The sequence below is a fragment of the Mus musculus genome, chromosome 12, assembly GCF_000001635.26.
Source record: "Mus musculus strain C57BL/6J chromosome 12, GRCm38.p6 C57BL/6J".
Lineage (NCBI taxonomy): Eukaryota > Metazoa > Chordata > Mammalia > Rodentia > Muridae > Mus > Mus musculus.
Window position 1 is genome coordinate 91,626,343 of NC_000078.6, and position 25,843 is coordinate 91,652,185.

General features: G+C 44.9%; 1 protein-coding gene across 12 annotated transcripts in view; it reads right to left on the bottom strand.

Moving 5' to 3' along the window:
• Positions 1–6,666: 6,666 nt before the first annotated feature.
• Positions 6,667–25,843, bottom strand: part of Ston2 (stonin 2) — a 153,428-nt gene continuing 134,251 nt past the window's right edge. For all 12 annotated transcript variants that reach the window (NM_175367.6, XM_006515374.3, XM_030246511.1 and 9 more), the window contains 3 exons: positions 20,890–22,728; positions 15,379–15,581; positions 6,667–13,463 (listed from right to left, as the gene is read on the bottom strand). In NM_175367.6, the coding sequence (NP_780576.1) occupies positions 13,380–13,463; positions 15,379–15,581; positions 20,890–22,728 (2,126 nt within the window). In that variant the 3' untranslated portion in view covers positions 6,667–13,379. The remainder of the gene's footprint in view (positions 13,464–15,378; positions 15,582–20,889; positions 22,729–25,843) is intronic.

Genomic DNA, 25,843 nt, shown 5'->3' on the forward strand with positions numbered 1-25,843 from the left:
CTTCATTAATAGAATAAAGGGAGAATAAAGGTTTTTTTTTTTTTAAGTCACTTTAATGATAACGATGCTGGCTATTGTTGCCAGGGTCAACTTACAGAGGTATTATTCGCACATCTCTCTGTAAGAGTACTTTTTATTTGCCCGAATTAACTGCTGTCTCCAGGGATGAGTGCCCTTGTCTGCTAACCTAGGCCTAGTGCTGGAAGCGTCTAGCCTCCATACAGTCTAATCTAAGCCTAGACTGTTTGCAGCCTCTGAGGCTTGCTGTGGAATAAGCTCCCCCTTTCTTGTTCTTTCTGATCTCTGGCTGGCTGGTTCAGCCCAGCTGTTCTGGCTTGAACGCCTTCCCAGCTGACTGATTCAATCGCTGAATCAGCCACTGGATTGCTCTACTTGGCCTCTAACTCCAGCCATCTTTTCTAATCTTCTGGCACCTTCTCATTCTCTTGCTCACTCTTGTCTTTATCTGTGTCTAGCTTGTTCTCTCTTCAGTCTGACTTCAGTTCTTTCAAGCCTCTCCCGTGAAGATCTGCCTTCTCCTCCTCCTCTCTGCTGCTCCACTCTTCTTCTCAACTCTACTGCACTGCTCTCCAGGAACTCTGCTATATTCCTGTGCTGTACTCTCCTTCTCCTGGACTGTCTGTCTCTCCCTTAAGTAGCTTCCCTTCCCTCGCTGTTCTCGTGAGAATTGAGCATATCCCAATTGTGTCAAATCTTGTCATTTTTTTTTCTTCCATTCAACTAGACATCAGTTTCAAACATAGCTGCTTCCTTCTACAAACTAACTTTACTTTCGTTGTTTGGGCTTAAAGGTGTGTATTAAGGGGGCTGTCTGAGTTCCAGCCAGAGGGATTAAAGGTGTAGAGTAAGGTCACAAGCCACAATCTAACTAGTAACAGGCTCAAATATCCTGTAATATCTCTCAGGGGTCCACAAAAAAATACTTGTAATCAGAAAGAAGTACTTGAAACCTTGCAACCACCATCTAGGACTGTGTGTGCTATACTGAACTGTTTCTTCTTTGAGGCAGGACTTTAGGGGACACTGTAGTAAGAAACTAGGTTAACTGTGCCATTATTGGAGCACCAATTTATAAAAAGATTTTCATGTGTGTGCGTGTGGCAGTCACTACTCTTTCTCACTTTGTTTTTGAGGCAGGGTCTCTCTCTCTCTCTTATTATTTCTCTCTCTCTTATTTCTGTTGCTTTTCTCCTGGGTAGTTTGACTTGTCATGGTTGCCCCCCCCCCCCATCCTGTAGTATTCCTGGGGCTGAAAATTCAGACAGAACCTGCACGTTCATCTTTTTCATGTGGACGCTGGCGATGGACTCCAGAACTGAAGCTGCCGGGGTTGCTGGGTTGCGCAGAAAGCAGTTTGCCTGTTGAACCATCTCTCAGGCATCTGACTTCAACGGCTCCGGATAATTTTATCTGTAACCTTTGAGCCACTCTGTATCTTTTTTGACAATGCAAGCTTGACTTGCTCTGGTTTGGAAAGAACCTTCCCTGGGTATAGGGCGGGATGAGAAGGAGTAGTGGGACAGACTCTACTTTATATCTTAGAGTGAGGTAGAAGGGGGACGTCCTGCCACTTTCACTCAGGTTGTTTGTTGGTGTGTCTTGTCTGTGAGGCAAGTAAAAGATGCTGTCAAGTCTGGAACGGCCCATTCATGTCAGTAGATCTCAGGGAAACGGTGTGTGACTCATTTTAATGACTTCTTCCCACTGTTCATGATCTTACTCTTGGTATCCACAAGGGAGAAATTTAAAAAGTGGGTTGAGGGTCGTCAAACAACTGTCATTAAATTTTTTCCTCTATGTGCCCCTTGGCTTCCTTTGTGAGTATTTATATAAGGTTTGAGAGTATTTATGTAAGAATACAATTTCAGCAGGGAGGCAGTGGTGCACCCCTTTAATCCCAGCACTCGGGAGGCTGAGGCAGGTGAATCTCTGAGTTTGAGGACAACCAGGGAGACACAGTGAAACCCTGTCAAAAAAACAAAGAAACAAACATACAATCCCCACTGGGACAGGATGAGAGTGACTTGGGAACTTGAGGAGTAGGTTTGCCCAGGTTGGAGCTTAAGGAGAAAGTTTTCCATTGGGAATTCCCTCTGTATGGTTTGGTCAGTGACCTTTAGGAACAGAGTGTCTGTTTTTGTGCTATAGTTCTGTCTGTCTGTCAGGGCGTGTGTCCAGTTCCCGAGGGTGAGTCTGTGGCAGTGGTGGGGAGCATGGCAGTAGGCATGTTTCTGGAGTAGTAGCTGAGAGCTTATGTGTTGAGACAATAACCACAAGTCAGAGAATGAGGGAGCTAAGTGGGAATGATGTGGGTGTTTGAAACCTCAGAGCCTACTTCCAGTAATGTTCCTCCTCCAACAAGGCCATCCAGCTTAGTCCTTCCTAAACAGTTCCACCAACTGTGAAATAAGCATTCAAACAGATGAGCTTATGTGGGCCTTTGTCATTCATGCTACCATATCATCAGTTCCTAACTTTTGGTAAAGTTTACTATATCCACCAACCTGGAATCAGAGAAAGGTGACTACTTATATAAGTGAGGGAGAACAAACACTGCAAACCCCTGTACTGGGGCTTGAACCAGAGTATACTCAGTAAAGAACTGTTTGAAAATACAAGAGTCTAACTATGTAGCCCTGGCTGTCCTTGAAATCACTACTAACACTGGGATTATGGGATTAAAGGTATTCACTACACATAGTTTAATATTATGTTTTTGTTTTTTAAACATTTTTTTTTAATGTGGCAGTGTATGGTGGTAAATGTCTTAAATCTCCTCATTCAAGAGGCAGAGGCGGGCAGGGCTCTGTGAGTTGGAGGGCAGCCTGGTCTACAAGGTGAATTCTGGGACAGCCAGGGCTCTGTTATTCAGAGACACCCCACTTGGAAAAACAAAATAACAACAACATAAATGTGTATATATGTCTGTTGGTGCTATTTTGGGGGGTGGTTATTTTATTGGGTTCTTATGCCTCTGTTCTAATTCTCCAACACTAGGTAGAAGAGAAAGAAGGTTGGAGGGGAATGGGGACACAGATCTTTTTAGATTACTTCCTGCTGATTAGGGATGCCTTATTTTTTGTGATGAGTACAATCTTGGTTATCAGACTCTCCAGCCAACCAGCAACAGCAAACATAGCTGCAGCAGCTGTCACAGGCAGGCAGGCCCTCTTGGGGCTCTCTCATTTATAACCTCACCAGAGTCCTCAGATATCAGCAGCTCTCAAAGATCACACACTCACACACACACACACACACACCCTGCCCCCCCCCCCCCCCCAGGCAAATCATAATCACCTGCGGTGAAGCCGCCTCTTATCCCATACCTGGGATTAAAACAAAAAGATATTCACATACCACGACTGGGTTTGAAAAGAAACCAAAACTCTCACTACATATGTCTATGTGTGGTACATGTAAGTGTGAGTGTAGGCACCCACAGAGGCCAAAGAGCATTGATGCCCCTGGAGCTGGGGTCACAGGGTGTTTTGATGTGTGCCTGTGCACTGAACTCAGGTCCCCTGGAAGAACAGCAAGCGGTCAACTGCTGGCTCCTCTCTCTCTTACCCCTAATGCTATGCTTGGAGAATTAAGCTGGGGCAACATAGAGGAATATTGGAGGTGACCAAGTGGTTGAGAGAATTCTTAAACAACTAACCAATGGCATCGAAGACATTTTAACCTTCATCACTTATCCTCATCCTCAATTTCCCTACCCAAATTCTGCAGAACAGTGGCAAGGCTGTTGCCTAAGCTACACGTATCCTGGGAAGTTAGGAAAAGGAGGACCTATAGGCTAAAACTGGAACAATGTGGAAACCACAGCTATGTCTCCAAGTTTATTAAACGGACAGGAGAATAGTGGAAAGGAAATACTTTCCAGAATCCTCAACTTAAGGAAACGTTCTGCTCCTACTTAGCTAATAACTTAAAAAAAAAAGATTTATTTATTTATACAAATACACTGTAGTTGTCTTTAGACACACACCAGACTCCATTACAGATGGTTGTGAGCCACCATGTGGTTGCTGGGAATTGAACTCAGAACCTCTAGAAGAGCAGTCAGTGCTCTTAACCACTGAGCCATCTCTCCAGTCCCAGCTGGTCTTTTGACACCACTTCCTAGCCCCAGTTTACTACGGAACAGACAATGGAATTCTGTGTACCATTCAGGACAGACATCTTTCCACAGCAGGAGCCACTGAACTAGTCTGAGCTCTTCCACAGTACATGCTTGTGTTTTGTCATAACATATCCTTCCTTGGTTCATGTGAATTAACCCAAGCACAATGCTGTCTATTTATATTTTGTCTACTCAAACAAACAAACCAAACTCAAACCAAACCTTGACATCATCTTCTTTGCTTTTAATCTTTCCCATAGTTCTATACTGATTTTTCCCCCCAAAATTGTGGGTTATGTTGACATTAGCAATTAGTATTCACTAATTAATTATTGGCTGAGCACTGGCAGTAGAACAGGAATTATGTACAAACTCATCATTTATGGACTGCTTTGCATACTTACCTCCAAGAAAACCTCGAGGACTTGTTACATGTATTTTCTCATAGCAGTTAGGACAAAATAAATAAAATTGCTGGGGACCAGCTCCAGCGGGGGATGATTTCTTCTTTCATGTCGGTTCTTCTTGAGGTAGCAGAGGGGGAAGGAAGAGAAATTTAGGGTTGCTGTATAATAAAAAGTTTACTTATCTAAGTCTAAATTACTATGCTATTGTAGCTGACCTGCCTTCTGTGTTCTTCTGAGACCAGAGACTACAGTCTCGGGCACTTAGCATCTCATCCTAAAACAGCAGGAGATTAAGTAAAGGATTAATTGCTAGAGCCTTTTCCCTATTGTCCAGATGCCTCTTGCTTGTCAGGCTAGGGGGAAGTTTGGAGCAATAAACTTCTATTGAACCAGGAGAAGAGAATAATATTCGCAGAAGGAAAAACTTTTACATAAGTAGTAGATATGCAAAATCTCACATAAGTTCATATACAGATTCATTCATGCTCATTAATACATTTATACAATTCTGTTCAAACACAGTTGGGCCCAGCTTGCATGCATTCTCACAATTACATACTTACACACACACACATGCATACATACTCACAATTACATACTTACACACACATCCATACATACACATACTTACACATGGAGCAAAAGACCAAGCACCGGTGCAGAAAGAACTCACTCATTCTGGATGGAAAATGAGCTCCAATCTTTATTACATGGAGAAAGAGAAGGCTTCTACCCTTTTAATGCTAAATGATTTGAACCCATGCTTGTAAGATAAAAGCTTTGTTTCTTTTAATAAGGCTAAGCCTGCCTTGCCCTTACTATGGGACCTGATCTGTCCCATGGTAAGGAGACGCCTGCCTGCTCCTTCTGCTCTCTGCAGCATCTTCTTTGTTCCTCTTTCCCTCTGCATTCTGCACACTGCTCTCTTAGTATTTTATGTTACCTATCGTTTCTAAGTTATTCCACTCTGCATTCTCCTTCTAACCTAAAAAATGCTCTGTCTAAAAACTTCTCCTCAGCTGAGTTCTTCTCACCTTCGTTCCTCTCACCCCACTCCCTCAGTTCTGACTCTTCTCTTTGTCCTCAGCCCTTAAACATCTTTCAGAATACATGATCACATGTTAAAAAGTTCATCACAAGTTCACACAGAAAATCAAATCATAAATTGAAATAGAAGTTTACAACAGAGAATGTTTACAAGCATATCCATTAGGAGTAATTATCTGGCTCAACATCCATCACCTGTCACAGCTCCACAGGTTCACTGAAGGTTTAAAACCATAACTAAGTTATTAGTGAAGTTTTGTATAGATAATCCCAGTCAGTATTTTATCTTCTGTCCTAGCACCTATAATAAATCCTTAGTTCCCTTTTTATGACCTTTGGTTAATCCTTTTACAACCTCTTGGAATGTGCTCTGAGTAGCAGAAAATCTGGTTACCATCTAAGAGCAATTAACTGGTGACACTTGGGAGACTGGCAGAGTTCTCATCACAGTTTTGATTATCAGAAAAGGACCTAATAGCGGTCCCACTATAAAAGAGCTTAGTAATCACTGATATAATTTTAGGAATTCCTATAGGATCATCATAAAGACTTAAGTCATCTATTTATCTATATAGCATCACTATAAGACAGTACATCTTCATGTATCTGCTCCAAAGGGGTGTGCTACTACTTAGTGACTATTATATATGTTTAATAATAACAGGAAAAGCATATTAATAGCAGGAATCTTTCCTAAAATGAATCCCTTACAGCCTTGCTTAATAAGGGTACACCTGTCGAAGATTATATAATAATCCAAAGCAGGCCATTTCAGGATGATCACCGGCTAGTTATTAGCTTGTCTCATTATGGTTCCTGACAAAAAAATAGAATGCAATTAGTGGATTTAGAACTGACTTAAATTGTATAAATGATAAATTTATCTAAAATAATTTAAGCAAATTACTTGTCATCTTATGACCCAAAACGATATTGCCTGGGTAATGGACCTCATTAGTAAACATCTACTCTTTTTTTTTAAAGTTTTAATTTACTTTTATTAAAGACATACACTACCATGCCAGACAAACACTCTTTATCAGGCTGTATTCATTAAACACTGCAATGTCACTTTGCTTAAATTTTTTATTAATACTTCCTTTTCATAGTCCCCCCCAAAAGATATTACAGATTATTCAGGAAAACATCTAAAACAAAACATCACCTCTGCAGAAATTGCCAGTGTGTAGACTTTATTATTACATAGGCACATTCTTTTTAAAGTTAACTGGTTTTACATAAAACGAGCCACAATAGTGCAAGAAGTTACACTGAGTGGGGATGAATGACAAATGACAGGAAATACAAGCCTCAGAATGGTCAGGGCATTCACTGGATTGTGGGCTCAGCCACCGACACACTGAAATTCATATGGACCTTACAGAAATGGAGGGTGAAGAAGGATGCTCCTCCATTCCAAACACCAATCCTGATGAACCTTCTCGATATGGCAGAGGGTTGTCCAGTTCCTGTTGGCAAGTGACCATAAGAGATACACGAATGCTGGCGGAGGGGACGGGGGATTCATGACACACAAGGCACCAACCATTCCTGAAAACCCTTAAATCCAACAGGCTGATGCTGAGAGCTAAGGGTTCACCTGTGTCCACAGAACTGGTGCAGTCGAGGCTCCCTGTAAGATATGGGCATGAGCAGTGGTGGCACTTAAGGCTTTAGCCACCGTGTGGCTAGTGTCCACAGTGAGAACTGGGGTTTCATCTGAGGCAGAACATGGGAATGAACCCGGAGGGGATGCTGGAATTCCATCTGACCAGTTAGAATTGATCCATTCTATCTGAGTAAGTATAACCAACCCCCTCCAACAAAACTAAAAGCATATTCAAACACAATACACAGAGAAGCTACTAAGAAAAAGAAATTAAGCACATTTTTTTATGTACAGTGCCCGGCCTTCTCTCTCACTTGGCTTTGCTAAAATTGCAGATGGCTCCAGATTAGCTTGTTTCCCCCCTCTCTCCTATGGTCTTTCACAGATCACAGACCATCCCAGCATCCTACATCCTAACATCCTAACATCTTTAACTTGGAGGTATTGAGGTATTCACACCCCAGTATCCACTTGGGAGACTGCCCTCTGACCTTCATATTCAACTGGTATTCTGAAGTTGAACAGCAGAATAGGATTGGGGGCTTTCAAGCATTTCCATCATCTGAGCAGTGGGGAGGGGGGAGGGGGAGGGGGAGGGGGGAGGGGGGCTGAGCAGGAGAAAGCTGGTCTCCACTCTCCTACTTTAAACTTCTTGGTTCTTAAAGCATAAGAATTGTAAGAATCATACTGACATGGAATATCAACAAAAAGTGGCAGGGAGGGATATTTTGCGAAACAACCCATAAAACCATTGCTGGAAAAACAACCTGAAGAAACAAACGCCCAGTGCTCTCTCTTTTTGTCTCTGGAAACTAAGAAGATAACAGGTCAGTCAGCAATACTAGCTGGCTCCATGCTTGGGTCCTTTAAATAGTCACAGAAAGCCCAACTTTTTCCTCCACAAAGCTGTCACAGCATGCCTTACCAACAGCTTAGTGTGTGGCATCTTGTCCCCGCAGGGAAGCTGGCTGCTAACAGTACCTTAAACAGCACTTGAGCAATCCTGGCAGAGCTGAAGACCTTTGCTGTCTATGGCCGCGATGCCCCTTCTTTCCTATAGCTTCGTACTAAATTTCAGGGTCCAGTGCTGGATAGTTTCCAATTCTTTTCATACTGAAATTTATTTTCTTTAGTCTGTTTTTTTCGTAGCTTTTCATTATGTCCAGTTTTTATTTGCCTTTTTCCAGGTTCTGCAGAACATAGTACTATTGAAATGTTCTGCCTTTATGGCTTGGAATTGTAAGTTGACATATGCATGCTCTTCCCAAACTCCCTTTCAACTCTTAAAGTACAGGACTGGACTTTGGCAAATTGGCTAAGGCACACTAGAAGAAATAGAAAACTTCCATGCTCTTGCTTAGGCGACCGCGGGGATGTTACTGGCATGCATTTGTTCCCACACTTAAGATCTGCCCGCCTGTATCTCCTTCACTCTTAATCTCTTTAATACACGATTAGGAATGAGAATGTCTAAAGCCAATCTCATTTTCAAAGAGCATACTTAATATGTGGTGATTTGTACAGAATTGGCAACGCCACAGTGGTCATGTTTCGAAAACACCCATCAGAACCATAGAGGCAATAAATATACTGAGCAATGAATGTTATATAAAATGCTGTCATGGTAGTGGCAGTGAAGCGTTACCACAAGATTCACTTATTAGATGGTATATTTTTATTTAATTTTTTGTTAATTTCGATTGGATTCTCTATCACATTCTAATCTTATCACAATCTCAACTTCAGACCTGCTAGGATTAATCTGAGCCAACCATTCTTAGAAGAGATAAATTTACCACCTTTTATCAGGGGAATTTATAAAAGTATAAATGGCAATGCTTCCTACTCATAGCAATTAATTCCCAAGACCTTTAAGGTGGAAAAAAAAAGTCAGCTCATTCTCTTGTTTTTCTACCCTTTAACAGATGATTAAAAAATATAAACCAGCTGGGCAGTGGTGGCACACGCCTTTAATCCCAGCACTCGGGAGGCAGAGACAGGCAGATTTCTGAGTTTGAGGCCAGCCTGGTCTACAAAGTGAGTTCCAGGACAGCCAGGGCCATACAGAGAAACCCTGTCTTGAAAAAACCAAAAAAAAAAAAAAAGACAAAATATAAGCCAGCTTTGAAATCATGATTTCACCTGTGAGCCCCGCCTTCCTGGCTCAGACTCCCATCTCCTGTGAGGACATGGTTACAGATGGGAGGACAAACACCCGACTCAGCAGGACTGGCTGAGCACTCCATCAGATGTGAGCGTCTTCCATGAGTCACTGTCACAGTGAGGAGGCAGAGGCTCACAGGTTTGTTTGATTGGCAGCAACGAAACTGAATCAATAGCGTAACTGTGGACAGCACCTGTGTCGTCCCCCCCCCCCCCCCTCTGAGTGTAGAGCACAAGTGTTCCTTGATGTGAATAGGTGACTCTGTAGGTCAGACTCAGCAACACATTGAGTGCCACCATCCTGACACTTGGGTGACACTGGAGGCAGGGATGAAAGCAGAGCCAAATCATGACTTAAGTCCTCCAGAAAATGATTGCGGCTTGCTAGCTGTAAGCACAGGATAGTCTCAGAGTCAGAGTGTCAATAATTTCCATTTCTTTAATGAGTACGTTTGATTTAGAAGTATTTAAAGCGGCCGAGCCCTGCTGTGGCTCACACTCTATAGGCGTTTGAATCACAATGAATAAATAGGCTCACGTGTTACATTTCTCAGGAACAGAGCTTCTAGGGACATGAACTCCTGATCTCAACTATGTTTCTAAACAGAGATCCATCTCACTTCAGATATGAAGTCTTTTCAATTAAGGAGCACTCATGAGGATAAGCTCTCACAGTGAACGTGGGGAGGTCTTGGGCAGATCAGAAAGCAAATTGGAAAAGAAGTCTAGAGAGTAAGGAGGAAGGGGCTAGCTTTTCCTAAAGGGTAACCATACTATGTCAACAAGGGGGGCTTTAGGGATCTCTCTGCCCTCAAAATAACTGCCACTCTTTTCTGTTGTTGTTTGTTTCGGGGACACTGGGGTTTGAACCACACTCATTGGACCTTGTGCACCCTAGGCAGGCTCTCTATCACTGAGCAGACCTCTTGTCTGATACATTAGAATGCTTAATTATCTTTTTGTCTTGTTTCACTGTAAAGTCGAAACAGAAGTCCTAGACACAAAAACAAGTTTTTGATACTACGTGGCAACTAATACGTTTGGATTGGTTTCTACCACTTTTCATATTTTTATGATATTGATAATATAGATTTGGGTTTTGTTTTTGTTTTTGTAAGCACAGAAAAATAAAAGTTGAGGACCACTGTGGCAAGCAAACATTCTGCATATCAAAAGGTAATCTGCCCAACTATATGTTTTTTAGGTAGGTTATCAGTAAGTCCTGAACTACACATCACCTCCCTACGTGTGATCCGTAATGACCCTAAGCACAGTAGAGGCCGACCAAATTTGATGGAACCAAGAGGGTAGTCCATACTTAAAAATTAGTGATAAATTGCTTGCCAAATATAAATAGGGCAGAGGGACTTTTTGTTTCATCTTTTGATTAAGGCAAAACAAATCTTAAAAAGTCCAAATAGTTCAGGTGAAGTACCAAGGCAGAAGAATTAGCCAAGGGGATGGGAAGAACAAGGCAAAACAGGTGCTGTGCCTGCTAGCAGCCCAGGCAGGGCTCCTGACACAGGGCTAAGCCAGAGATGACCTTCACCCTTTCAACCAACTCTTCAGCCCACTGGTCAGCTGAGACTCTCAAGGCCTTTAACCCAAGTGTGGAAAAACACAGACTTCTTCTCGACAACTCTACTGCCCTCCAACAGCACAAAACACATAGCGGAAAGGCTGCCTGGGGCTTAGACAGCCTCACTCCTATCAAGATTGTTTGAAAAAGAGCTTTCCTGCCATCTTGCCCAACCCAGCGTGACCGTCCCTGGGATAGCTGGCCGGGTTAACCTCTGGGCACTTGCTGCAGCAGGACATCTTACTTTACCCGTTCTTCTTTAGAACACTTCTTTCCTAGAAGATTCCTGTAACTGTCATCTGTAAAGTTCTCTTCTGTTCCTATTTCTTTTTGCCTTTGAAGTTATGCAAAACAAAGCTAACCCTTCTTCCTTTTTATAGCTCTGCGGAAACCCTGGTTGGTAATTGACCATTACCTCATTCCCCAACTTCCCTGCGCTCCCTTCCCGGCCATGCCCTCTGCTCTGCTGGAGAGCTGCACCTCCCCCCTCCTTCTATAACCAGGGGTCACCTGCCTGTGGATACGGTCAACTTATTAATGTCTCCCCTAAAATACAGTAGCTAGACTTGAATGTAAGCCTCCACTCAGGCGTGTGCTGGCCGATGCATCATGCACAGCTGTTAAAGACCTACCACCACAGATGGACGGCATTAGCTTTGTGACCAGCCGTGGATCTATTCCTGCTTCAAAACTGAACTCCTCAAAAAAACATTTCTATATGGACTGTTACAATATCAAATCTCCCTAGTTCTCATCAACACACACCACACTACACACACACACACACCACACACACATACACACACACACCTCTGTGCTCAAAGGGTGACATTTTAAACTCTCAAAATACAGGTCTTCCCATCTAGGCCCATGCAGCTTGTCCTTTTCATTTCAATCTAATGCTTAGAGAGTTAAACATATGGTTCAAAACACGGCAATGGTTTCTAATGCCTAAGTCAGTACATAGCTCACTGAATATGAGCTGAAAAAAAGCTCGAGTCGCTTTGTCCCAAACTACAGATCTTTTCTATTTATTTCCACATATTCCCCAAGTCTGATAAAATATGCATTCTGTCCTCTCACTGTCTTCTTCTTGAGAGAATTTACCAGAGTACAAATAAGCAGGGGGCGGGGAGGGAGGGAAAAGGAGGCTGGCCTGAGTCCTGGAATCAGGATTTCACATTCTTGGCACTGGAGACTGGCTTTCCCCAGCTCTACTCTGGAGCCTTCTGCCTTTTTGTTTTGGTTTTGGTTTTTCTAGACAGGATTTCTCTCTGCACCCAGGGCTGTCCTGGAACTCACTCTATAGGTCAGGCTGACTTTGAACTCAGGCAGACTTGCCTCTGCCTTCCAAATGCTGGGATTAAAGGTGTGTGCCGCCGCCACCTGGTGCCTTTTGAACTTTGACACTATTTTAACTACCAACCTTGGAATTTGGGGTAAAGATCATTCAAACACAGCTTTTACAACGATCTTTTAAGCTTAAATGTCTCTAGATTTTGAGGGAAGAGATGTGTAACAGTCATTGTATCTGAGGTATAAAAGGAAATTCCAAGTGTCTCTTCTACACACATGAAATTACAGCCATGACTCTATTTCGGGAATTTAAAGTGACCAGTGAGAATCTGGCATATTTTATGATTGAAGCTGTCCTCTGAACTGAATATAAGCTGACATTTAATGCTCCTTTTCCTTCAAGGGAAGAAAAATAAGATCGTTTTTTTTTTCCCCCCCAACAGACTGTGAATCCAGTCTAGTCCATCTGTAGACTTAAGCTGCAACACCCGAATTTGAAATGATCAGATAGGGAGGGCTTTGCCACAGAGCGCCCTGATTTAGGATAGCAAATGGGAGAGGAGGGATCTGGAAGAGCGTTTTGATCTTGAACAAATCCAGAACCAGAAGGGAGACATTTGGAAACCCTCTGCTGCAGAATGCCACCATTTAAAAAAGAAATAGAGGTATCTCGAAAAGCAGGCCCAGAGAAATGGCTTTGGGAGTCTTTGAATCTTTTATAGAGGGAGCATCAGAGATGGATTCTTAATCAACTGTCAAGGCTACTTTTTTCCAGAAACATACAAGGGACCCGTGAGTACTGGGGACAAACTGCTGACACTGATGTTGGAGCTTCTTTTCAGGTCTCTGATCGTCACTGCCAACCACATACCAGCGCCACGATGTAAGCAGAAAAGAGACAAGGGGGCTCAATCCATAGTAAACTCCAGAAGCCGGGGGCGTCACATGCTTCAGGCATGCTCAGTGCCGGGGAGCCTATTGGAAGCAGCCCCCTGAGGATTCCCTGGGGCCCACAGGTAAGGGCACACAGGAAACCCAGGGAGACTGCCCCCCACAGAGCAGCCACAGCAGGTGTTGACTTAAACTTGAGTTATTCGGGAAGACACTCTTGAGTTCCTTGAGGGGTGGTCCCTGTCACTGTACCCCACATTCCTTTGGGTTTTCCAAGTCCTCTCCCTCAAAGTCTGGCTTCAAACTCTTTTTCTGTTCAATTTCCACCTGCAAAAATAAAAGATGGAGAAAACATCAGGACTAAGAGGAAAGGGAAAGGAGGAGCATGAGACAAATGACCCAAATGAACCCCCGGAGGTCCTGTGGAATTGCCTGGAGTCTCGTGGGTGTTCTGGCAGCTGACACAGTGGAACCCCAGTCCCAAGGACTCTAGGATTCCCCATGGTCCATGTGGAAAATTCTTATTCATTCTTCGTCTCCCAGAGTTGCTCAAATACTACCTGTGTGCCAATTCAGGAGGGAGAACAAGTTTTCTCTGCATATATCTGTCGTCCCTGCCTCCACTATTCCATAGGTTCGAGGGATAAGAACAGATCTCGTTGATTTTATTCAATGGTGTGGGATTCCAGTAGGCAATGGTGAATAGAGTGACTAAATGTCTCTGTCATTGACCACTTAAGGCCCTTCATTATTTCATTTTTAAAAAGTCTTTACACTAATAAGAATTGGAACATTTATTGTTCTGTTCGACCTCCTGCAAAATCCTGTCAAGAAGTTGCTCTCTGGGCTGGAGAGATGGCTCTGAAGTTAAAAGCACTGACTGCTCTTCCTGAGGTCCTGAGTTCAATTCCCAGCAACCACATGGTGACTCACAACCATCTGTAATGGATCCGATGCCTTCTCCTGGTTTGTCTGACAGCTACAGTGCACTCATAAAAATAAAATAAATAAATCTTAAGAAAAGAAAAAGAAAAAGAAAAGAAACATGAAAGTAGCATGCCTTGGGCTCGAGAGATGGCTCAGTGGTTAAGAACACTCACTGGCTGCTCTTCTGGAGGGCCTGGGTTCAATTCCCAGCACCTACATGGTGGCTCACCACTGTCTGTGACTCCAGTGCCAAGGTCTCCTCAGGCACAGACATACATGCAGACAAAACACCCACACACATTAAATAAATAAGTAACTAAATAAACTGCTTTTAAAGAGTATCACGCCTGACTAAAGCCTCTTAGGAAGGGACTTCTTTGCACTTAGCAATCCCATGACTTGGGCTGCTTCTCAGCACGGAATGTTTTCTTCATTGGAGGCGACAACTGAAGACAGCTTGCAGTCCATGGTTGCGGGAACTGCTAGTTTTATCATGGCCACAAGATGGGGCATTCGTTCTTCTTGGTAGTTAAAACAGTTTTAGATGCTACAACTAAGAAAGTATTTAGAGGAATCATAAATTATATAAATCTGTGGTTATCATTATATGTAGGAAATGATCCAATGACTCTGTGAAATCTTTCACCGAGACTTTTCTCTTCCCTCCGCAGGACATTATCATTTTGATATGTTGCAAGCCCCTGTTTCACGGTGATCTACCTATAATCTGAGTGCTCACAGGCTGGAAAACAGAACTCAAAGCTGGACTGAGCTACAGGGGGAGACCCTGTCTTCAAAGCCCCCAGTACCCCCCCCCCCCCAGCAAGAAAACCGGCTCTCCAGTTTTGACTGAAACCCCCCCCCCCCCAGTCTCGATCCCATTATCACTGTGAAAGGGTTTGGCTTTTAAGTTTGCACTCCTACAGTCCAGTGCCTCTGCTGGGTTCTGATACACAACTCCCGTAGACGAAATATTTGCTTCAGCTTATCATGTTCCCAGCCCTCCCTGCCCCCATTTCCAAGATCAATCCCTCCAAAGCAGAAATCTTACCACAGATGGGACCAGGTCCCGCTTCGTCCCACTGTTCTTTGTGCTGCTATTTACGTCAGATAATACATTCTCATCAGCCCCTTAAGTTTTTGCCTAGTTTCTCTCTTACCCGCGAGGGATTATTTCATTAAAGTCAGAGCAGATTCACCCACAGCTATGAATGTAAAGGGCCTATATAAGAAGCATCTGCTGGAAGGAGTGGGGGGAGGGGCGGGGCAGACAAATGGGCTTGGACACCTCAGCGGGAAGCCCTCTCCAGGCTACCTTGTAGCTGTAGTGTGCAGAATAATTGACCCACTTCCTGACGTCAGGCTTGTCCTCCACAGACACGGATCTCACGGCTGCTTTGGAGGCAGAAGTCGTGGGCATGCTGAACTCAACGTTTACATAGTTGGCAAATCTGGAAGGCACTTCCCGGTCAGAGCCAAGCTCAAGGTGGCAAAAGAAACAGTGTGGGTGGCCAGAAGCTGCAACAGAAAGAAAGCATCCAGACGTTAAGTCCTTTGAGGAGGAAATGAAAAGGGAAAGGAGGCTAATGCGCCACCCTGCTAACGCTGCAGGCTCCGAGCCTGGCTGCTTGCTGAGGGTCCAATCAGGCGCTTCCCCAGACATCAGGCTCTGAGAGCCTCAGACCCTTTCATCCTGTGCCTCTTGATTACAGCAGCCTGGACACCAGCATAAAAGCCACAGTCCATGGAGGCTAGAGAGAGAGGGCTCAGTGGTTAAAAGCAATGGCGGCTCTTATGGAAGACCCTAGTTTCAGTTCTCAGCGCCCTCACGGCAGCTCACAACTCTCTCTAACTCCAGTTCCAGGAGGGCCGACCCCTTCACACAGACAGACATGCAGGCAAAACTCCAATGCACATAAAATAGAAGATAAATAAATAAAAAGAAGTACCAAGGTGATTAAACATCATTTGTAAAAATGAGAGCAAACAAAAAAACAAATGGGAAAAAAAGTCCACAGCCTGAGAAATAGGCTTTTATGACTGTTTAGATCCAAGGGCTGGCTGTGCGGACACAGCACAAACACTAAGAAAGAGGCCTGAGACTGGAAGAATGAGCAGATGAGATTAGCACTTGGCACCCAAGAAACCATCAGCGACAGCCGCCTGGAGCAAACTGCTCTCCTTTATAAGATGAATTCTCCTAATAGCATTTTGTATTTTCAGAGGTGCCTCGGGCATGTTTCTGCGGGTGGGTGATGTATGAAAGTGACAGAGTTATGGACAGCACACAGGAAAACTGGGGGGACACAGTGCACTGGACCAATGATCTGATCTGCCGAACCACTGTCTTAGGGTGGCTGAGGAGGGTTCAGGGGGTCACAGCGAAGAAAAGTGTCAGAGCTGTGACTGTGGCCTGCTACCCCTTTGTCTGAGTCATAATTTCATGGCCCCTGAAACATGGAGACCAGGTTGCAGGATGACAGTGTAGAGATGAGAGGCGGCAGATGACTACAGATAAACTGTGATGTGGCTTTGACTGATGGTATAACTCTTCTCTGCCTCTTCGAGTCAACAATTTCAATTTCCTTTATTGCTCTGGGCAGGGTTTTTCAATCTCGGAGAGTCAGGAGACGCACACCCTCTCTCCAAGGAAATCACTCCAGAGTGAGGTATTTGTTTTTCGCAGATGTAGCATAATTTAATGGTTATTTCTAAAGAGTAAGGCTAGGATATTTAACAGAAAAATTTGCACTGGCTTTTAGGAAAGGAACAGAAACTAATACACACACACACACACACACACACACACACACACACACACATAAATTAATCAGAACTTGATGGTATCTGAAAACACATCTGTTCAATCTATTGTTTTGGGTGCCACGGACTAATTACAGAGCTGTCATTTGTCATCTCTATGAAAACTGTGCTTCACACTGAAAAGCATTCCCCAATTTCACTCTGAATGAGCTAGGTACTAATAACCCTATCTCGTAAATGAGAAAAATTAGATCTCTCTGACAAGGCTAGGTCAATTGCATGAGGGCACACCACCATTAAGCAGCAGCACCAAGAATACAATTCAGATCTCACCAACGTCAAACCAGGTCCTGCATACTCGGTGCGCTGCCTCGGAAGCTGTTCACTACGGTGTGGAAGGCCTCTTAACTCAGATAGGGACCTGAATATTTGTTTCTTTCTAATTAGCATTCATGGACATTTCTGGAATATTGAGAAATGGTTTCTCTCTGTCTCTCTCTCTTTTTTTTTTTTTTTTTTGGTTTTTCAAGATAGGGTTTCTCTGTGTAGCCCTGGCTATCCTGGAACTCACTTTGTAAACCAGGCTGGCCTTGAACTCAGAAATCCATCTGCCTCTGCCTCCCGAGTGCTGAGATTAAAGGTGTGTGCCACCACCACCCAGTGGTTTCTCTTTTTAAAAGGTGACTTCCTTCTCTGATTGTCTCAGAGAATACTCATAGGAACTCTGAAAGTCGAATCTTCTCTTGGATTCCTAGCTTTGGCTATCGAATGTGTAAGTGTGGTGGACAGTTAGGGCAAAACCATTTTAAAACTCGAATGGTTCAATTCATGGTTATAAAGATAAGCATATCTATATGTTAACAGGTCTTTCTTGATGAAATTCAGCATTAACATTCAGGCTGACGTCACTAGGCAGTAGTGTCACACTCTGTTAGTCCCAGCGAGAAATTAACAGCTGGCATGTCTTTAATGCCAGCACTTGAGAGGCAGAGACAGGGGGATTTGAGTTCGAAGCCAGCCTGCTCTACAGAGTACCAGGGCTGCACAGAGAAGCCCTGTCTCGACCCCTGCATAACGATGGTAGTAAAGTAATAGTGGGTGTGACTCCCAATCAGCCACTCCCTTGGCCTCAGTCTATGGAGCACTCTCTGTCGGGAAGCACTACAGAAGCATTTGCTGAATATCTGTTTGCTGTCTCCCTACCCTCTATTCATAGTCCGTTTCTTTTGGTTAGCAATCCTTTCTTCTCTCTCCTTTAGGACAATAATCCTCTCTGGCACTGTCTGCCATCTTGATTGCTCAGGTCACTTGTCAACTTGAGCCAAGTGGCCCAAGGACCAAAAATGATGACAAAAAAATTGTCTCCATGGCTGTACCGAGGAGATGACTGGTAGTTTCTGTGACTAGCGCTGTTTCGGAGCTATCTTTTCTGATGTCTGACTTTAACCTTTCCTTAGTTCAATGACCTACTCATCCTGAAGACCTCTACTCCAACTGCATTTAAGGTCAGCCTTTGTTGCATAAAACTAAAATTCTCCACATGGTGCTTTTGAGTATTTTAAGTCACTTTGACATTATTTGCACACATTGGGAAGCTACAAATCTTTGTTTCCAGGGTGCAGATTATTTGAGGTGTGTATTTATTTGGCTTCATCTATAAAGAGGACCTGTGGTATTGGAAATATAAATGAAGAAAATACCAAATAAAAAAATAAATAAATAAAAAAGAAGAGACCCTTGGCTGGGCAGTGGTGGCACACGCCTTTAATCCCAGCACTTGGGAAGCAGAGGCAGGTGGATTTCTAAGTTCGAGGCCAGCTTGGTCTACAGAGTGAGTTCCAGGACAGCCAGGGATACACAGAGAAACCCTGTTTTGAAAAAACCAAAAACCAAAAAACCAAAAACCCTTGGGAGACTGGAGAGATGGCTCAGTGGTTGAGAGCACTGACTGTTTTTCCAAAGGTCCTGAGTTCAAATCCCAGCACCCACATGGTAGTTCATGTGTAAAGGGATCTAATGCCCTCTTCTGGTCTGTCTGGAAACAGCTACAGTATACTCATATAAATAAAATAAATCTTAAAAAAAAAGAGAGAGAGAGACCCTTGTATGTGCTTTTGTGACTTCAGGTGAGTAGTGTCATCCGTCAGATCTCAGCCTCTCATCTGAGGTCCCAGCTTGAGAGCCCGGTCCTCTCACCTTGGTCTCTTCCCCAGGGCTTTTGTGCCACAGGAGAATTCAGGGCTTCTCATTTCCAATGTCAAGTGAGATGGGCCCCAGTGGCCGAGCCAGCAAGTACCTAAGCACCAGGAGAGCCCAGTGCTGAGCAGGGGAGAAAGGAGGAAGCGAGTACAGGGCAGAATACTGTTTGAAAACCCAGGGTGGCCGCCCCAGCCTTCAGCACAGAGGTCTGACTGTCTCTTCAGTTTGTACTGCCACACCCAGTGTCTGACACAGAAGGCCGGGTTGCCGGGTGGGTGGTGAGTGGGTGGAGGTTGCCTACTTTCTGGGCAGCCTTGGGAGTTGAATAGACTCTTGCTATCTCATCAAATTCCATTTAAGATATGATAATACAACCAATCCACACTTGTAGCACAACACCCTGAACACACAGCAATAGTTTAGCAGAGGTAGTGTGAGAAGGCATGGGCAGTTTCAAGCCAGTATTTTTTTTTTCCCTCCTCCTTCTCCTCTGACTAGCTAATCCACTTTCCTTAACAGATGGGCATGGCTTATTGCAGACAAGAGGAGTGGTTTAAGGGCTTGTTGCGGGCCACTGAGGTCACTTTGACATACTCCAAAAATAAAGCTGTTACTGCTGCCTTGTTTTGTCAGTCAAGAAGTCTTGCTAGTAACTCCCTCAGACACAGTAGCCCAGCCTCTGGCTGGGAGCAGGACAGCTAGGCTGGGAAGTTGGTTTACTTTCTTACTCCTTGCTTTACTTTCTGTCTGCTGGAACGCCAGCCCTTTGGATCTTGATACCCTGGCTATTTAATCTCTTTTCCATCATGAGTCCCAAAACCAAACTCTGGGTCTGAGATATTATGACCGACAGTAGCTGGTTGCGGAAGGCTCAGTTCTCACGTACCCTGAGCATATGACTGGGGGTCGTTGGGAAGGTTCCTCTTCAGAACGCACACGCTCTGCGATCTCGGAAGGAATTGCCTCTAGTACCTCAGCTAATATTTTAATTTAGAGTTCCAGAAGAACAAAACTTCAACAGAGCTTGAACAAGTAAAAATGCTTTCACAAGAACCTGAAGGTGATGTCAGGTGAAAGAGCCAGGGGTGGTGTTGCCTGCAGATAATCCCAGAGCTGGGGCTGGGCTGGAGACGCGGCTCAGAGGCTGAGTGCCCTGGCTGCTCTTGCAGAGAACCAGGGTTTTATTGCTACCACTTGCACGGTGAGCCACACGCCTCTGTAATTTCAGTTCCTTGGGATCTGACACCTTCTTCTGGCTGCTGCAGGCAATGCATGCGCATGCACGGGTGCACAGACATGCATGCAGCCCCAAAGCCCATACATAAAATAGTAAAATAACTAAAACAACAAAACACACAAACCATCAGGAGGAGGAACAAAGACAGGTGGATCACTTGGCTTACTGGGCGGCCAATTGAGCCAAACTGGTAAACTGAGTCCAGGCCAGTGAGAGAATCTTTTTCACAAACAGGGTGGCTAGCACCCTAGGAATGGCATCTGATGACAGTCTCCAGCCTCCACACATATGCACACGTGCATTTGCACACACACACCACACAAGAACACGGAACACGTGCCCGCAGTTCAGAGGCTACCCTGGACAGTTATTTAGCTGCCCTGCTGAGTAGTATAATAAATATATTTTATGGGAGATGAGAATGGTAAGGCTGGAAACAGAAGACATATACTAGGTCATGGTTATAACTATACATGGACCTTTCTAGTCTCCTTTTCTCCCCTCCCTATTACCACCACCATACATTCTAACTAAATGCTACACACAGGCCTATTAGTCTATAGGAGGTTGACTCCACCTCCTAAGCAGTCTCAGTGGTTGTATCCAGAGATGAGAATCCCTACCTACCTGAGTTCTTGTCTGGCAGCCGGTTTATCCTCCACACAATGGAGTTGAAGGCGTGCTCATACTTGGCCGTTCCCAGAGTTACTCTCATGACGGGCTCGGAGCCAGAGGCACCGGCAGAACCAAAACTTGCCCCCCGGTTCACTTTGGCTTTCAAAGACTTTTCCCCTAGAACGCTGTCCCTGCGGAAGTTTTTCACCCACTCGCTGGGCACTGGGTAGCGGACCATTACGTTCTCACAGGGAACCTGAGTGAGAGGGTCGCGGTTAGAGGAGAAGCCGGGGGACATCCTCAGCCAGCTCTGCACCTCTACTTCCGCCCCGTTAATGCTCGCTGCGGTCCTGAGTGTGAAGGGCAAGGTCTTCTCGGCAAATACGGTCCTAAACCTCATGAGCTCAAACCGGCATGCGTCCAAAGGGTTGAACAGAATAACCCGGGAACTGTTAAACACGTCCTCGTCCACGCACCCGTGGAAACGGCACTCGTGGAGCTTGATCCACTTGGTGGTGGTGGTGGGCATGATGTCCTGCCGGGAAACGATTTCGTTCCCTTTGATGAGGATGTCATTGAGGCCCAAGCGGCACTCGGCGAGCCCAGAGAGGAAACTCAGTATGTGGATCCGTGTCAAGACATGATGCTGTAAGATCTGGTTGTCTCCCTTGCCCACTGTGCCAGAGAACTCGTCTCGGACGTCCACCGTGATCTCCTCTTCGAGGTAGTTTAAGCCGACTGTGCTCAGGTCCATGGACAGCACTGGTAAATCCATGAGACGGTCCTGAACCGCATGGATGAAGCTCCGGAAGTCGTCGTAGTTGGTGGTGCCCAGTTTAATTACCTGTTCCCGTTCCGCTGCGTGGGCCACAGCAGGTTTGGGCTGGTATTTCTTCTTCTCCTTGTAAGTGACCCGGTCTATCCTCAAGCTGTGGATCCTCCCGTTCTCGTCATAGTTTTGGAGCCGGGGCTCCGACACCTCGTGGCAGATCTCCAGCTTGAATTCCCGGAATGGCTTTTCTAAGCCTTGCTCGTAATACAGCTGCAGGTAACCGCTGGCTGTCAGTTTGATGTAGATTGGTCCCCAGTGCCTAGAGGACATGATGTTTTTCTTCTCGGGGATTCGCAGCATCATTGGCCACCCGTCCCTGGGCTGAGAGAGCGCTGAGGCAGGTGAGGGGGCGTCCAGTTCAACCGAGGCCGTGGGGTCGTCATCGGGCAGGGCTGTATTGCCGACGGGATCAGGATCATCAATTTGGAGTTGCTTGAGCTTTTCGATGGCGTCGGGGTGGGGCTGGCTTTTGCCTGAATCATCAAAGCTGATGGCATCCTGGTAGACGACAATCAGAGAATCTCTTTGGCTTTTGCCGGTGGTACTGGAAACGGAACTGTTTTGGGAGCGCCTTTCCTGCTCTTCAAAGAAAGCACTGAACGGGTTGATAGGCGAGGGCTGTACGTCCTGCAGAGTCTCATTCAGGAAAGGATTGGTGGCCCTCCAGGGTGGGGCCTCGATTACAGAAGGTGGCCGGTTTAAGGAGGAAATGTCCAACTTTTGAACTTTGGGTAAGTTCATCAGTGTGCTCTTGGGACGGTCCCTCTTAAATGACCCAGTTGAGTTGAAAGGTACATCTGGGGCGGCAGTTGCGGCAGATGGGGTGTTTGGCTTCTTTGGAGAGGGGACTGGCGGCGAAGGGCAGCCGACTTCATTGTCTTCAAAAGTGACCCAGCTGGGGAAACGAGCTGTGGTCACCGGTGGAGCGGCAGGATGCCCATTCATGGCTGGACTGCCTGCCCACCAACTGATGGCTTCCATTTCTACTTCTTCATCTTCCTGGAGGGAGGACGAGTTGTCTGAAAGGAAAAGGAAAAGACATGAGGAGCCGCCCTGGAGGACCTCAGAGTTAATGGGAAATTGAAACTGGGGAGGCAAAGGTTTCTAGAATTTTATCTAGAACCCAGTGAACTCCCAAGCAGGGTATTACATGTGTCAAGTGCATAAAGTTCTTCTTTTGCCCACAAGTCTCATGATTGTGGCATGCTGGAGGGGAGACCACGTTAAAGGCAGTGAGAACACACGGCTTTGTCAAAACAGATGCACTAATATATGAAACAGACGGTTTCTCCATGAGGCTCTAAGGTGTGTGTCCTTAATTTAGAAACATTGAAATGACTCTCCTATGTGAAATGATACAAACTACAAACGGAATCTTTTTTGCTGTTGTTGTTGTTTTGTTTTTTTTTTTTTTGTTTTTTGAGACAGGGTTTCTCTGTGTAGCCCTGGCTGTCCTGGAACTCACTCTGTAGACCAGGCTGGCCTCGAACTCAGAAATACACCTGCCTCTGCCTTCCAAGTATTGGGATTAAAGTCAAGTGTCACCACTGCCCGGCACAAATGGACTCTTTAATTCTTTATGCTGGGCAGTGGCATAGCACTTTCTGAGTTTGAGTGGATTTCTGAGTTTGAGGGCACTTGGTCTACAAAGTGACTTTCAGGACAGCCAACGTTACACAGAGAAATCTTGTCTCGAAAAAAACCAAACCAAACCAAAAACAAACAAACAAACAAACCCCAAAGAATAACTATATTACTTTAAAAAAAATCCCTAGATCCCCAGTCATAATATGATAAGTACTTATCCTTAAAATAATTATGGCCTGGATGTGATCAATAAGTATGGATGGCAAAATGTGAGCGCCCTTAGTGTGCATGTAATAAATTTATATACATGAACACTTTGGTGACTGTCAGGATGTGGTGAAAAATGGGAGTCGTGGAAGGGAAATTCTGAGTGCTTGGTGAGAAAACTCCAAGAAAACAAGATAAGAGTCTTATGACTTCAGTTTTTCCAAAATATGGAATTGTTCTTGGGGGTGTGTATTTGTGTTCCTCCCAGGTGCAGCGGATAGGAGGGAGTTTATTTCAGCTGTTGTTAGTCATCTGCATCTATGGAAAAACATATTTCTGCCGCATGCATCTTGTTCTTATGGTTATACACAGCTTGAACTCATGGGAACTTTATTCATGGGACCTTTCTTAACCCTCAGAGTATAAACTGGTGCTCTGAGAAAAGATGGCTACTACGTGTGACTTTATTCTGTCTCAATTGTAATTTATTCTGCCCTGCTGCCTTTAGTGCAGTAAACTGGCGACATAAGTTTACTTAAGCACCCAGTGGGATAACACCTAGCCATTACACTGTGGGAAGCCACATGTGCCGTTGCAAGGTGGCGCTGGCTACTGCTGGCCACCACGCATAAGTTTGGGCAAACAACCAATGTGTACATATGCAGTAAAGTTTTTTGCCAAAACACTGCCTGGCCCAGGTATGATAATGAGGTTCTGAGAGTATAACCAATCAGATAAGGAACATGCAAATGAGGTATAGTGCATAACCAATCCGGGTGTGAGACATGCCTCTCCTAGGCCTATATAAGCAGCACCAGTTCTGGGCTCAGGGTCTCTTCGCCTCTGCAATCAAGCTCTCCCAATAAACGTGTGCAGAAGGATCCTGTTGCAGCGTTGTTCTTGCTGGTCGAGAGCAGGCATGCGCAAGAAGTGGTGCCAAAAACCGGGAAAAGAAACATCTTCAGGCATGAGCGAAGACCCCCTGCTACAGGGAGGATTCAGAACTGCATCATGGGGAAGGAGTGGTTAATAAAGTGTTCCCGTAAAACAGACTGTTGAGAAGGATCCGACTGCGTGGATTCAGAACTCTTCAGCTGAGGAACGGTGGTACCACCGGTAAGTCTACCAAATTGAGACCCGGGTTAAAGGGGGATATGTTTTTTAAGAAAAATGAAAAGAAAAGGGAGGAAAAATTAAAAGGAATCAGTGATAAAGAAAAGGAAATAGTGAAGGAAAGGGAAAGGAAAACGGAAAGGAAGGGAAAGGAAAGAAAGGAAGGAGAGAAGGGAAAGAGAGAAGAGAAGGAAAGAAAGGATTGAGACGATAAGGTTCCCAGCTTTGGGACAAGTTAAGGTTCATGAGTTATGCTTTTTTCTCCCATTGACCCTTTGTGGGTAGGTCTGATAGTTTTGGTCTTGTTTGTTCTGATATATGGACTCTGTTACTGTTTGAAACTGTGTGTAGAGGCAGTCAAGACAGGTCAGAAAATCCTTACAGAGCAACAAGAAAGTATGTCGGAAGAGGAGAAGGGCTTAAAAAGAAAAAGGAAAAAGAAAGACAAAGTGTTATCAGGTGGACAGAAAGGACGAAACAAAAGAGCCGAGGCAGAGGAGGAAGGCGAATTAGCTTCTGCGCCTCCTCCCTATGCCTCCTTGGGAGCCGCATATAGACAGACCTTCTGTTCGGAGGTTTGGAGAGAGGTTAGATTCTCCTTGCTGGGATGTCCTATTTTCACCGACCAAGCAGGGCAGAGATATCATGAGCCTCTAGATTTCAAAGTAATCAGGAATTTGGCTGAGAAGAGCGGACGTACAGCTTAACTGCCTCCTATACTGTGGCTCAAGTAGAGGCCTTGAATAGACACTGCATGACGCCGTCCGATTGGGCAGTCTTGGTGAAGGCATGCCTTTCACCTGGGCAGTATTTAGATTGGAAAGCCTTCCTTATTGAATTTGCAAACAAACAGGCAGCGGCTAACTCTGCTGCAGGAAATCCAGCATGGGATAGGGATATGCTGCTTGGTCAAGGTCGCTTTGCACAACAACAGACAGGATATCCAGTGCAGGTGTTTGAGCAGGTGAATCAGATTGCCATAGGGGCGTGGAAATCATTTCCCACTGGTGTTGATGGTGTTGCAGAACTCCAGAGAGACAATGAGGCACTGAATCAGGTATGAGAGGAACGCTCTCAATTGGTTTGGGAGAGAGGGTCTGTTTGTGTTTCCTCAGGATCATCTACAACAGCTGTAGGTCCTGGAGCGGCTGACCAGAGCAATTAAAAACAAGCGGAGCTATGAGGAGGTGGATGTTCCTATTGCTGGAGGTGCTCCCGCTAGTGAGA